The sequence below is a fragment of the Trachypithecus francoisi genome, unplaced genomic scaffold, assembly GCF_009764315.1.
Source record: "Trachypithecus francoisi isolate TF-2019V2 unplaced genomic scaffold, Tfra_2.0 Lachesis_group1, whole genome shotgun sequence".
Taxonomy (NCBI): domain Eukaryota; kingdom Metazoa; phylum Chordata; class Mammalia; order Primates; family Cercopithecidae; genus Trachypithecus; species Trachypithecus francoisi.
In genome coordinates this window covers 65,082,945-65,098,011 of record NW_022681454.1, presented here as the reverse complement: position 1 = coordinate 65,098,011, position 15,067 = coordinate 65,082,945, and the positions used below count along the sequence as shown (strand labels likewise).

Here is a 15,067-nt window from a genome sequence, read left to right as displayed (position 1 = left end):
CATGGCTTTAGCAATACAATCTTGAAGACAAAGCACCATCAAAGCAATGACTACAAAGAGGTAGAAGTGGTCCAGTCAAAGCAAAACCAGACTAGTCAAGAACAAAAGTCATGACAACTGATTTTTGGGATGCTGAAGACATTTTGCTTGTTGACCTTCTAAAGGGTCAATGAAAAATAACATCTTCTTCTTATGAGAGTAAGAAAGTTAGCCAAAGCTTTAGCAGAAAAAGTGTCCAGGAAAGCTCCACCAGAGTTCTTCTCCACCACAACCATGCTCATGCTCATTCCTCTCATCAAATAAGGTTAGTTTTATGAAAGTTTCAGTAAGAAATCACCAGGTATCCACCTTTCAGTCCTGATTTGACTCCTTCTGATTTATTTTTGTTTCCTAATCTTAAAACAATCTTTAAAGGGCACCCATTTTTCTTCAATAAGTACTGTAAAAAGGTAATGTAAAAAAGACTGCATTGACATAGTTAAATTCTCTGGACCTTCAGTTCTTTAGGGATGGACTATATGGCTGGTATTATTGCTTACAAAAGTGACAAAAGTGTCTTGAACTTGATGGAGCTTATGTTGAGAAATAAAGTTTATAATTTTTTATTTTATCTTTTAATTTTATTTTCCATAAACTTATTGAACTCCCCTCATGTATATGTATATGTGTGTGTGTACAAGTATATGTGCATCTATATACATAGAGGAAGACAAGATAGAACAGTAGCGTGAAAAAAAAAGGACATTACCTTTGTGACCTAGGAATAGGCACTTTTTGGCTAAACAACAAAAACACAAACTAAAAAGTAAAAAAAGAATGAATTCTATTAAATCAGAATTAGATATACTGTATCTAAATTTACCAGATGAATGAGAAACCATGGGAAAAGATTGGTAATGTTTACTGTCTAAAATTTTTGTAGAATATATTTTAAAAGTCTGTAAACCAGTAATAAATAAGCAGTAAAACCATTATAAAATAGGCAAAGAATATCAATGGCAGTTCATTGTAGGGGAGATCAAAACAGCTCTTAAATACATGAAAAGATACTCAAACTAGGAATCTGAGAAATTAAAATTATAAAAATGAGCATCTTATGTACATTTAAAAGACTGATAAGACTTAAACAAAAGAATAATACTAAATGTTGATATGGAGGGAAATTGGACCTCTTTTGCATTACTGGTAAAGATTTAAGTGCCCAGAGAGTATTCTGGTGTATTAACAGCCTGCATGTGTGCTTCTGAAATTACTGGAGGTTTACAGAAAGATAAGCACAAATATTTTGTGTGTGCTCTTTGTGGCAATGGGAAGGTAGGTCATGCAACCTAATTGGGTGAAGGAAATATGGTGACTGCATACCATGGGGTGCTATGCAGCAGTGCTTCAGATGAAAATTCCAAGGATTGAGTGAAAACGTTAAGAAACAATATTAGACTTTTACACAATGCTACTTATTTAAATTAAAGACATATACATACAAAAAAAGCACTATAGGTTTTGTAGGTGCATGCATGTACCTTTAAGACATGTATATTTCGAATATATTAGTATGAGGCATACGGGCAGAAGGAGGGCAGTGGAAGTGAACTCCAGGAATGACAGGAGGAAAAAAAATAAAATGAGAGAAATGCCTTGTACAGACTGATGAAAATAAGGATCTGTGATTTAGTGGGCTGATTAACTTAACATTGTTCCTAAGGGTTGAGTAAAAACAAAATGTAACCAAATAATACCAATTTAGGAGCTTTATGGAGATTAGATAGTGAAGTTAATACAGAAAATAAAAACTCTATGACCTGAAATACTTTTATAAGACACAGTAGTTTGTGTAAGAGTGAACCTGAGTTTAAAATTTTGAAGAAAAAACATTAGAAAACAAACCCATGATTGTTTTTATTTTCAACTTCCTTTGCTCAGAGTCTTTACTCCGAGTGAAGGTTCTGAAGAGACTCTTCTTTCTTTCCTTCCTTTTCTCTCTTCCCTCCCTCTCTTCCTCCCACTTATTTATTTTCTTCCTTTTCTTCTTTCCAGCTAGTGAATTAGAGCATTGTTTTGGAACCAGTCATGTTTATATTTAAATCTTGGCTATGCCACATATTAAAAGTATTATTTATGACAAGTTAATTAATAGCTCTGAGGTTTATTTACATATAATATGTGATTGGTGATACCTTCTCACACGATTGTTAAGTATTAATGAGAAATGTATTATGTCAAGTATAGTGTTTGGCACAAAGTGAACTTTCATGAAGGTAGCTATTATTTTCATTAATTATAGTTCAACAAGCCATTGTTAAGTGTTTACTTTGTATAAGGAATAATATGAGTGTCCAGGAATAAAAATAAAAGTAATTATGATCTCTTTCCTTGAGGAATTCCACACTAGTGAAGGAAACTGGCAAGAGGTAAGTCAAATATCACAAATCATAAGGACAACTGTTAAAGGCAGGTAAACAAATTTCTGTGGAACTCAATGTAGAGGAAAGAGAATATCAGGGAAAGCTACATAGAAGAGGTGATAATTCGATAATCCTCTATGATAAGATCTCATCACTTCTATGTACTTTGATGTAAGGCTGGTCGTGCCCCAAACAAATGCTCACTGATGGTTCTCAGTGACAATCAGCTCTTTAGGGAGGGGCCCAATACAAGGTCCACGGTGTTTGTTAGCTTTAGTGGATCAATCATGGTAATGAATAGAAGGATGTGGGGTGGCAAAATTCAAAGTTCCATGGATTCCTTTGGTAATCATTGGTGATGTTTATAACTGTGGCTTTCATTATAGTGATATCATTTACTTAGTTTTTGGTGGTTGGGCCTGAATAGGGCTTAGAATCCACTAAGGTTTCTATTCCATTCTTGGTTATGCTAAGTGCCTGATAAGTCCAGGTATTTGAATCCCTGGTTCCCACATTCAAGAGTATGATTGAAATCAATGCGTGTCATTTCTGCTTTTTGGCCTTCAAGTGGCAATGAAGATTGAAATATTTTGTGAATTTTATCGCTTGAGTTATTTGGGATGTAGTAATAAATTTGCCAATCTATATCAGAAAACTGGTAATTCTGGAAGTATCTTTTGAAATTTCAAATGTGTTCACTGCATATAAAAATATTAAGTTATAAAATTACTATAAGAAAAATTCAAAATAATTTGGGATTTCCTAAAACTCTAGTTCAGAAATGACCCTAGTCTTTTAAACCTTTATTCCTTCTAAATTTAACAAATACTTTTGTAACAGGCACTGTACCATGAAGTAGTGCCTATAAATCTGAAAACGACTACTTAGAAATTATCAAAAATTTCATAAAATTCAAATAGAGATTTGGGAAATATATAAGCATTTCAAGGATAAGCAGATTGAGCAGATACTCATAGGTAGGGAAATGTAGGAAGAGTCCAGGGCAAGAGAACAATGCTGTTTATCTGAAGCTCAAGGTACATGCTTTGAGAAATAAGACTGGATTGATCTGGCTATATAAGGCTTTGTGTGTGTGATAAGGAAGTCTAATTTAGAGTAAGAGTCTGAGAAGAAAATTGATATGGTCATGGGCACACGAGTTCAAATCTCCATTATTTTTCTGGGTGAACTTTTTGAGTTAAGTTCCCAACAACTGTTGTGGTCTATGATGCCCCAGTAACAAGGCAGGTTTGAAACAGATAGATTTTAGTTATGCTGAAGTCTAAAATCCTTCTTTTATGAGCAATGTGAACTTGTCTTTTTACCAATAGGGTAAGTTTATGCAACCTACTCTCCACTGGCAGCATATCACCCTAGTGTTGGCAATAGTTTAGTCACCTCAATTAAGAATTCTTATAAGTTGCCTTTTTAAAAAAATTTTATTTATGCTACTCATTGTAATCGATCATTATTTTTGTGCATTCTAATTCCAACATTAGAGTGTAAGCTCTTTGAAGGCAGAGGCAATACTTTGTTACTTTTTTTTTTTTTTTTTTTTTTGAGACGGAGTCTGGCTCTGTCACCCAGGCTGGAGTGCAGTGGCCGGATCTCCACTCACTGCAAGCTCCGCCTCCCGGGTTCATGCCATTCTCCTGCCTCAGCCTCCCGAGTAGCTGGGACTACAGGCGCCAGCCACCTCGCCCGGCTAGTTTTTTGTATTTTTTAGTAGAGACGGGGTTTCACCGTGTTAGCCAGGATGGTCTCGATCTCCTGACCTCGTGATCCACCCGTCTCGGCCTCCCAAAGTGCTGGGATTACAGGCTTGAGCCACCGCGCCCGGCCAATACTTTGTTTATACTAGTAGCTTCTACAATATATAACACTGTGCTCATACTAGATACTTGATAATCTTTATGAATGAATAAATTAATGGCATGGGGTGGTCTCTAGGTTAGCCATCAGCTTCTATGATATAATGTGCAAATCTTCGACAACAATTCATTTTGCAAACATTTAACATACGTTTACATTAGTGTACTCAATGCTACCAGTAACACTAAGTCACAGATAACAGTGTTGTCCCTTAATTTGGAAAAAAAAAAACAAAGCTTATGGAGATTTAGTAAATTTCTTAAGCTTTTATAGCTAGGATTTAAAAAACATTCTGACATATAAATTTTTGTTCTTTACTGTGCTAATGTACTATTACCTGAAACAGAGAAATAGCACTAAATTAGCATGCTAAAGGGGAAAAATGCTTTTCCTCTCATGAATAGGAAGAAAATTCTTATTGATTTTTTTGTACTGAATTATTTCTAGCTCAATTCAATCCTAGGGTGCAGTCTTCATGGCCTGTCTATTCTAATTGTTCCCAGATGGGTAGGTAGCAGTGTTCTCACCTTCTGAAGCAGTGAGCTGCTGTCAGGATCCACATGTTACTGATCAGGCTGCCTCCACAGTGGTGGGCATTATTGACCCGTAGACTGACTTGCCACGGCCAGCTTCCCTCTGCAGCCTCAGTGCCTCCAATGATTCTCTGCTCAGACAATGTTATTAGGTCTGGACCGGCCCCACATTCTAATGAGAAAAGGGCATTCATGTGCTGGGAAGGTCATGATTCCTTTACATTTGGAAGAAACTGAAGAGTTTTTCCATAATTTATGACTTTTATGCCTTACACATTCTTCCTCAGGACATGCTGGACTTTCCAAAAAGCATGATCAATGTATTTTTACAATTCATTTGTGACTACTGTTGCTTATAGATGGCATTTTGGAGACCATTTCTGAATTTAGTTGGCATATGGGCTTCAAATTTTGGGCAGTTTCAGAGTTCCCTGGAATTCCCCATGAGTTGAGGTTAAAAGAGATCATTATTGAATGTGCCAGCTCAGGCCACAGACTCCTGGGAAATTTCCTTTTTCTCAATAGCCTTGCTATGCTCAGTGTGCTTTGTGGACCTGCAGCATGGGCATCCCCTGGAAACTTATTAGAAGTGCTGATTCTCAGAACCACATCATGGGACAAATCTAAAGCTGTGTTTTGATGTGAGGTTCATGCACACACTGAAGTTGGAGGAAAACTTGTCTCATCCAAAAGACTCCTTAGTGACTGCAGTTCATCTTGTAGAATCCAGTCCAAGACTGATGCTGTATTACCAAACATGCCCTCAAAAAGGAGCTACTATACCACAGAATATTCTTGAGGGTGACAGAGGGTTTCATTTAAATAAGGTTTATTTAAATGTTTTCAAAGAGCCTGTGACCACTCTACTGGCCAGAGCTGAAATGGGCTGGGGTAGGCTGATCACCCGATTCCTCTTAACTCCCATTCCCATGATTTGCTTCTCTTTTGTGGTCTGTTACTCAGAAATTAATGGTAAATTGCACAACTATTGCTGGGTTGGCTCTTAAGTAGTGCCCTGGTTTAATAGCACAACCACCTAAAGGCTTTTTTTCCTAGCAAATTTCCTGGATAAAGGAGGACCAGGCTTTCATTAAGATATACATATGTTCCTTTGTGGCATCTCCCAAACAAATATCCTAGTAAATTGTTTATCACAGTTTCATTAACAATAAGCATGAATTAAATATGTAGTGAAGCTGAAAAACACTGATGGGACTAGCATCACTTTGTAAAATCACTTAAGTACCTAAGATAGGCCAGCTACCAGGTACATTGAACTCATTTTTAACTGCATTTTTTTGGTCAGAGAAGTAAGTTGCTGTTTTCTAGGGATTGCATTTCTGCTATCCTAGCCTGAGAATACATAGGATGATGTTGAAAAGTAGTGACTTTTCCTTCAGGTTATAGACCCAAAGCTGAGAAGATCTCTCATAATTCTTTTTTATTATATTTTGTGATTAACCTGAATTCACAACAAAGCAAGCTACTCTGGTGTTTAGGAGAAGCTACATAAATGGTGTCATCAAACATAATTTGTAAGTCTGCAGAAATGCCACTTTAGAACCAGGGCAGTAAAAGCTTCTCAAAGCTGCCAAGGAAATTTTCATGAGGCCAATTTTGAGTACAGAGTGGGTAGTCCTCCACTACAACTTCTTCCTTTTTCTAAAAGGAAAGGGGAAACCTAAAGTCCATTCCATGGGACACTTGGGATCAGCACTGTCTTGTTTCAACACCACCTGAGTGATCTAAGAACAAAGACATCAACTTGATAGACACTGCCCTGGCCAAAAGTACACAAAAGACTTGCACTTTTACTCTTTATGATTTGGCAAATTATAATTACAAAATAATTTAAAAACTTACCATTAATAAGCCAATTTGCTGCAGCCTGGTCAGTAAGTGCTAGAATTTAAAAATGAGAATAAGATAAATACAGTAAAGGCTGTATATCATTTCACCATAATTTCTTAAAGTACAGTACTCAGACAAGAAGAAGCAGAATTACTTGTTGTTGGGGGGAGTCCTCTAAAATGCAGATTCCTAGGCTCCCTTTCAGACCTGCTGAAACAATCTCCAACTCATGGGCCCTACAAATCTCTTTGTTTACAACCCTTTCCCAATTTGTTGTTATGCATACTAAAGTTTGTACTTTAATTTCTCATTAAATACTTAGTAGGTATCTCTTCTTTCAAGGTACTCAATTTATATGGGAAAACAGAAAAATAAACAAGTCATTGAGATGCAATGTGATAAATGCTATAAGGGAAGTTAATTTATCATGTACTTAAATATATGTATATTACTCTAATGATACCATTCTATAATAAGTGCTGCAGATTTAACTGTGAGCAAAATATAGAGGACTTGCCCTCATATAATTTACAGATAGAAATTAATCAAGCAATCATTCAAACAAATGTAAGTGCAAAGTAGAGAAAAGAAAAAAGAGAATAACTAATATAAATTATATGGAGGAGATAACATTTGAGCTAGAGGAAATAGCATCTGCACTGTATTTTGAAGATCTGAAAGGAATTTTTCAGGCACACAAGAGGACAAAAGAGATTTCAGATGGAAGGTATAGTGAGCACAAATGCTTGGAGGTGTAAGATGTTTGTGGAGCAATAAAGTAAGGAGAGCTAGAGCATGTGTTGTGTTTAGGGAAATAGAGGGTGAGCCTGGAAAGGAAAATATGTCAGTATCAGATGGTAAAGGTCTGTCTATTTCAATTTAAGAACGGCATACAAGACCGTTTTCTCTGCATGTCCAACACCCATATCAAATGCATTGTGACCCAATTTTATCCAAAATTTGCCATTTATTCTTTCCTATTAGTAAAATGACACCACTTCTAAAATCTGAAATTGTCTCAAACTCCTCCTTTCTCATCATTTCCACATCTTATAATCTTCAGATTCTGTACCTCTGTCCTCTATGTTTTGAATTATTCTCTCCTCTTCATTCCTTTTGCTACTACTTTAGTTCATGCTTTCATCATTGGACATCAGTACGGTTACAACAATTTTCTAACTGAATTCCACCACTTTTGCTCCTTTTCAGTTTATGCACCTCTACCTTACCAGACTGATCCTTTCTAAAAAATGTTATGTTAGATTATATCCTTCCTTGATTGAATTTTTTAATTGAGAAACCTGTCATTTTTATTTCCTGCAAGATAAATTAAAACTTTTCAAGACAGGTTTCCATGCTCTCTCAAACTGATTTATCCAAAGTGATTTCCCACTAAAAGTTTCACAAGGTTTGGGTATCATATTTGTTTTGCAAGCTTCAGTGGAGCCAGATCATACTTTTGGAGACAGAACATTTTAAAAAGCTGGCCATTCTTAATTTTTTGAACAAAACAGACTTAGTTTGAATCCTGACTGCCTCATATACTGACTGTGTCAGCCTGGGCAATTTATCTCTTCTAAGGGGGACAATAAAACTATCTATGGGATATGGTTGTTGTAAGGATTAATCAAGAAAAAAATTCATATAAGGCATTAAAACCATGCCTAAAAATAGTAAGTTCTCATTAAATAAGTGTTTTGATGATGATGATGTGAATGATGAACACTAATCAATCTTTCCAGCAGGCCCCTTTCTTCATTGTTCTGTCAAAGCATCACGTTCGGTACAGACTAGTTTCCTTTTTCATGCTTTCCTTTTCTGGCAATTTTCTTTCTCTCATCTCAAAATATGTAAATCCTACCCATATTTCAAAGTCAAAGTCCATTCTCCTTCATGAAACTTTTGCTAGATATCCTAAGCACACTGGTCTCTTTCTTCCCTAGATTCTTGCAGTGGTCACTGCCTGGGCCTCACACTGGGCCCTTGATCATATTCTATTTTGATTGTCAACACTCTTGTGTTGGAATATCTTTCCCTTAACTAGATTATGGGCTCTGGAGGTGGAAACTGCTGTTATGTTACCATTGTATCACCATACTGTCTAGTATAATGCTAAATAAATAAACACTCAGGAAGTGCATTCATGAGAATTCCTTAATGTGTGGAAGCAGAGGTAATATTCAACTACCTAACAAACTGCAGTGCATGAGCATCAGCCAGTCATAAAAGATGCAATCAGGCTATGGAGTTGGAGCAGTGTCTTAGAGTTCTTTGCTTTGCTAAGCATAACTCTTTAGCTGCAGTGGCAGTGGATTTGAAGCATCTCGGAGGACAACTTTGTGGGCCTGATGCAGTAATTGTTTACTAACAAATAGGAAGGCATTTCAATATTTAACAGTTAGTACATCTGTAACCGGTACCTACCAGTCTAGTGTGGGAATCATCAAAATCCTTTTAATCTTGAGCTCATAGTGAAGAAATCATAACTTACTAAACTAGCAGAACGTGACCAACTTGGAGGAATGTCCTTAAATTCTATGCATATATTACTTCTTTTATTTCAGTCATGCAAGAATTATTTATTGAATATGTGTTATATGATGGAGACTAGGTGGTAGGAGGGTAGTAGGATGAAGAAGTTTGACTGGTTCTTTTTTTTCAGGACGATTATAGTGTAGGATGAAGCCAAACAATACAAAAATTACACAAATAACTTTGTAATTTCAATTGTGATAAATGTTACAAAGAAAAATGAAGAAGCCTCTGAGGTGGATCATTAATTAAATAGTTCTCTGACCTTGAGCATCTATGTACCCCTCCAATGTCATATCCACAAATGACATCTGACAGTAACATCACTCATAAGGAATGTTGCAGGGATAATTAATGATAATTTTTAGCAAATAAAATTTACTATATAAATGCCAAATGATTCTTTAAATCTTAGAATGTTTTACGTTAGAGAGCTATATGGCGTATTTAGCTTTTTAATGTATTGTTTTCATAGTTTAGTTTCAAAGAAAGAAAAGTTAGCCTCTCAATTAAAATGTGAATTTGAATTGGTAAACTTGAGGGATATGGTGAAATAAAATTGTTTATGAAAAATTATACTTACATGTTATCTCAGTTGAAGAGTTTATTTCCAAATTTCCAGAGTTATTTAGCATTTGTTGTAAAACAGACTCAATTCTGCTTTTCATTGATGCTCCATTGTTATTTCTAGTGAATCGAAATTTCATGACAATATCCGCTCTCACACCACTACCATCTTGACTGTAAATCATAAAGATATTTTAAAAAACAAATAACATGACACTTTTTCACCATCCTGTTTGTATACTCTTCTTGATTAAACCCCTTTAAAGCATTCATTTGTGGAATTTAACTTTAGCTAGATCTCTGTAACAGTGTTTGTATACATAATACTATATCACGATGCTATCTCACAAATTTGATTTCAATGCACAGAACATTGTACTCACTATAGGAGAGCTGATTTTGAAGTTATAATGCCAGAATTTTACAGTGTAACTTTGGATAAGTTATGTAAGTTTCTTGATCTTTCTATATCTAAGTCTCTTCACATGTAAAATGGGTTATGAAGATTAGATGAATCACTATATGCAAAACTTTGAAGAAGAGTCAATAATATACAGTAAGTGTACTATAAATATTAGCTAGTCTTAGACTTCTCAATGTTATTAAAATTAATCTCCTTAAACAAATTCATAAAGTGATGAGATTCTAAATTTGTGTGAGAGACTCAATTTCTTGGTACCTGGACCATTCATCTGGCTACAAAAGCAAATTTTAACTTTTGTCATATATTAAGATTTCATCAATCATTTTAATTAACGATAAATATTCCTCACAATAAACCTTGGTGACTTGATTAAATATTCTGATTATCTAAAGCCTCAGTAATTTCTATTTTCTTCCATGAAAATTACCTCATAAACCAGTTTCTCTACCTAACATTGGCTATCTTCTCTTCTGAAAAAGTACGTTAAAGATATTTGGCTTTGAGGCCCTCATATTCTCTCTTGGCTTCCTCCTCTCACCTCAATGACCAGCTGTAACTTAATATTCATTCCAGATACTAATCTAATATTTATTTTGAAAAATGTTAGATAAACAACTTCTTGTGCTAGGCACTATTCTAAGCTTCAGAAATTAGCTGTGACCAAGATTCACAGTTGCCATATGGGTCTTGCAGTTTAGATGTAGAAACAGGCACTGAACAAATAATTACCACTGCCATGTCTAGCAACATGGAAGCCTAAATAATTTTAGAAAACACTTTCTGTATAACACAAATAGAAACGATAGATAATATATAATAAATTCCACTACAAGTGCAAAACTGGGCTCACAGAAAAGTAAGGAAAATCCTGGAAGACCAAAAATAAAGAAGAATATGAATAGTATGTGGTAAGACTAGAATATTCCACAGGCTTATGTTTAGCATTTACATAGAGGCTGGAGATGGGACCTTGGGCTAGTGCAAAATAGGAAGTTGAACTTGAGGTTTTAGAATAAGGCCAGGAGTCTCAAACTAAACCCCACAAACAGCATGAACTAGAATGAAAAAAATATGCTCATCATCTCATAAAAAAATAAATTTATCTGTTTCCAAGATCCAGCTTTAAATTAAGAAAAAGAAAAAGAAGTATCAACTGAAAATTCATAATCATGGGCCTGGCTGCATGATGTCTGAATCTTCCTTAATACTACCTGAATACTCCCAGAACCTTTAAACTAAGAAATTAACAGCAACAACAAAATCCACGTGCTGCTGATTCCTCTAGAATGTCTGACAGATGTAACTGCTCTGGAGGTAGATGTGTTAAGTCTAGGTTGTACAGGGTCCCAAGTGAGATTAAATTTAAGCATACAATTTCAATGGTAAACAACACATCATGAGGAGTGTATTAGTATTTTCTCACGGAGCTATAAATAACTGCCCAAGACTGGGTAATTTATAAAGAAAAGATGTCCCTATGGCTGGGGAGACCTAAGGAAATTTACAATCATTGCAGAAGGAGAAGCAAACCCATCTTTCTTACATGGTGACAGGAAAGAGAAGAACAGAGCAAAGGGGAGAAAAGTCCCTACAATCTAATCACGTCCCACAAGGTCCCTTCCATGACATGTGGGTATTATGGGAACCAGAGTTCAAGATGAGATTTTGGTAGGGGCACAGCCAAACCATACCAAGGTGGAATCAAAATAACAAATAGATTATCCTCAAAAACTTCACATAACAGAATCAACAGACAAGTGATTATATTTGAAGTGACAAATGACATAAAAGATGGAATCATAAAAATGAGATTAAGTAGAAAACATTATTTTTAAAAGGTCACCTAGTATCTGATAACACAACAGAGTGACTATGGCCAATAATATTTAATTAAACATTTAAAAATAACTAAAAGAATATAATTGGATTGTTTGTAACACAAAGAATAAATGCTTGAGGGGATGGATACCCCATTTACACAATGTGATTTTTATGCATTGTTTGCTTATACCAAAACATCTCATGTACCAGATAAATACACACAACTACTAGGTACCCACAAAACTTAAAATAAGAAATGTTTTTAAAAGACCAGTCAGATTCTCAAAAGAAGCAAATAGAACTTTCAGATAGGAAATCATACTCATTGAAATTGAAAACGCAATAAATGGGTTACACAGAATACAAGTCAAAGTTGAAGAGAAATTCGTTATCTAAAAGAGATAAAGAAATTACACAGAATCTAACATAGATAAAAGATAAAATAGAGGTTGAGAGACATGGTAAAGTTCCATGTAAAACAATGCTAAAAAGGAGCCCAGAAAAAAATAAAGAAGCAGTCAAACTGGAAGAGATCATGAGAATTATCCATGTGATGGTACCAAGTAGATGGCTGCATATATTCATGTCTAAAGAAAAAAGAGGACTGTCCTAGAGATATAACTTTGAGAGCACTCAGCATATGGGTGGCAGTGAAGGTCAATGAAAGGAGAGAGTGTGACCTGAGAAGATGAGAGGCCTAGAGCACAGCCTGACGTTCAGCAACATATGAGGAATATACAAAGACGTAAGACCTAGTAAAGGAAACCAAGAAGGAATAGCTAGGGAGATAAGGGGAAAATCAGAGTGTACAAGGCCATACAAACCAAGGGATAGTTCTATTTCAAGGAGTGACAGGCCAACAGGACAAAATACTGTTGAGAGGTCCAAGAATAGGACTGATGTGGTTTCTTTGGATTTTGTTATTTGGATGTCATTGTTGAATTGGCAAGAGCAGTTTATATTTTGTGATGGTATTGAAGCCATGTTGCAGAGGATTGAGTGATAAGTAGGAAGTGACCGAAAAGAGAGAAAATGCAGAAGGCTCACGTAGTCCTACAGGTTTTTCAGGGCTTACTTACTTTTGAGCATTAGTGGCTGATACAGATACTCACAAGAAAGTACTAAGTGAATGTGCACTGAATTGACTGAGAGGTGTTTTGGAAAATTTCCTTCTCATGGACTCTTCTTACCCCTTTAACTCCTCATCAAAACTTACCAGACATGTGTGCTCCAGATACTTACTAGGTGACTCTCCAGAGAGTAAGAATTAATTTTCTTGTGATGCTAGTATTTGAAAAAGAATTGGTATAATTCCTCTTCTGCCAAAGAACTATTGCATATTATTTAAAGGCTAGAGCAATGTGGTCATTTGAGTCATTTACAGGAGAGTCAGTAAAGGTGACTATTTCAGTTGGAAAGGCCGGTTTTATCACATCATATTTAACTAAGGCAGGAATGGCAAATAACTAGTATGCATACTGCTACTCCTCCTATTATTAATTCATGATAAACACGCCTTGGATTTGGCCATAATACCCTTTCATTATAGCATGTCAGGCAGATAAAACCAAAAAGCCACTTTTGATGATGGTCATAGTGTCTTGATCTTGGATGGATACACCCAAGCCACAGCATTGTACAACTCCAGGAAGGACTATTGACATAGGCTGCACTGTGAGTGATATCCACTGGAATTTTACAATAGGATGACTTTGTTACTGTACCTTCACCCCAACTCTCTCTCCACCCCTTCTTCCTCTTCCCAATAAGAATAGATGTAACATGGTTATTTACATTAGTAGCTAAATAGATCATATGTTTGGCTTTTTTGGCATTGTTTTTTAAGATGACTAAAATACTATTTTCACAATATTGCAACAACTTATCTGAACATGTCATTTACTATTCATTCTGTGACAAAAAGTCAAATATGCCACATTGTATCTATAGTTAAATATTTTTTCTACAGTTCCACTCACCTCAGTTTGACAACATGGGCTCTCATGAACTGGTTTCTTAAATTTGATTCTTTGAATGTTCTAGTAATCTGTAGAAAGAAAGAGGGGAGAAACTCTCTGTAATTACAGTTCTTCTCCTTCCTCTCAACCTTGCAACATGAGACATGTTAATGAGGAGTAAACAACTGAATTTTCACTTTAGTTCAACCCAGTTCCATTGTAAAACACATGGGATTGATTTGGACAGGTTCTGTAACCTTTTGATGCAGTACCTATTCCTTTATCTGTTACACAGAGATGATGCACGACAGGATGGGTTTTTGCTAGAAATCATTCTAAACACATCAGGTGTTTTACTCAATGAGAGGTTATGTTATATGGCTTGGTGACTGTTCTAAGGGCTTGGGGCAGGAGTCATGCTAGCATAAGGGAAGTCCACTGACACAACTCAAAATGTGTGATCCCAACAATTGCTTTTAATGGATGAAACCTGATTAAACCAGACTAAAATGAGTAGCAATGGAAAACTTGAAGAGAAGGGGAGAAGGAAGCAAAGGGCAGTCTTTTTTTTTTTTTTTTTTTGTCATTTCTGATTCATACCTAAGCATCAGGGACTATTTTTAGCATTAGTTGGTAATATCTTTTTTATTTTTTAGAAATTGAGTCTCATATGTTACCCAGGCTGGCCTCTAACTGCTGTGTTTAAGAATCCTCCAGCCTCACAGGAAACGTAGTGGGGAAGAGGGGAAAAGTGGTGATGGTTAATGGGTAGAAAAATATAGTTAGATGAAATGAATAAGATCTCACATTTAATAGCACAACAGGGTGCCTATTCCAAGAGAGGAGTTGGAATGTTCCTAACACAAAGAAAGATAAATGCTTGAGGTGATGGATATCCCAATTACTCTGATGTGATTATTAAACATTATGTGCCTGTATCAGAACATGACTTATACTCCATGGGTACGTACACCTATTATGTACCCATAATAATTAAAAATAAAATAACATAAAAAAGGGTACTCCAACCTCAGTCTCCTGCGTATCTGGGACTACAGGTGTGTACCACTGTGCCTGGCTCAGTTAATAATTTATTGGCCAGCCGTG

At 35.7% G+C, this 15,067-nt stretch overlaps 1 protein-coding gene across 1 annotated transcript in view; it reads right to left on the bottom strand.

Moving 5' to 3' along the window:
* TMPRSS11D (transmembrane serine protease 11D) overlaps positions 1–15,067 on the bottom strand; it is a 69,156-nt gene that overhangs the window by 7,822 nt on the left and 46,267 nt on the right. The window contains exons 4-7 of the mRNA XM_033214546.1: positions 13,982–14,049; positions 9,774–9,931; positions 6,671–6,709; positions 4,802–4,979 (exon numbers count right to left, since the gene is read on the bottom strand). Coding sequence (XP_033070437.1) covers positions 4,802–4,979; positions 6,671–6,709; positions 9,774–9,931; positions 13,982–14,049 — 443 coding nt within the window. The remainder of the gene's footprint in view (positions 1–4,801; positions 4,980–6,670; positions 6,710–9,773; positions 9,932–13,981; positions 14,050–15,067) is intronic.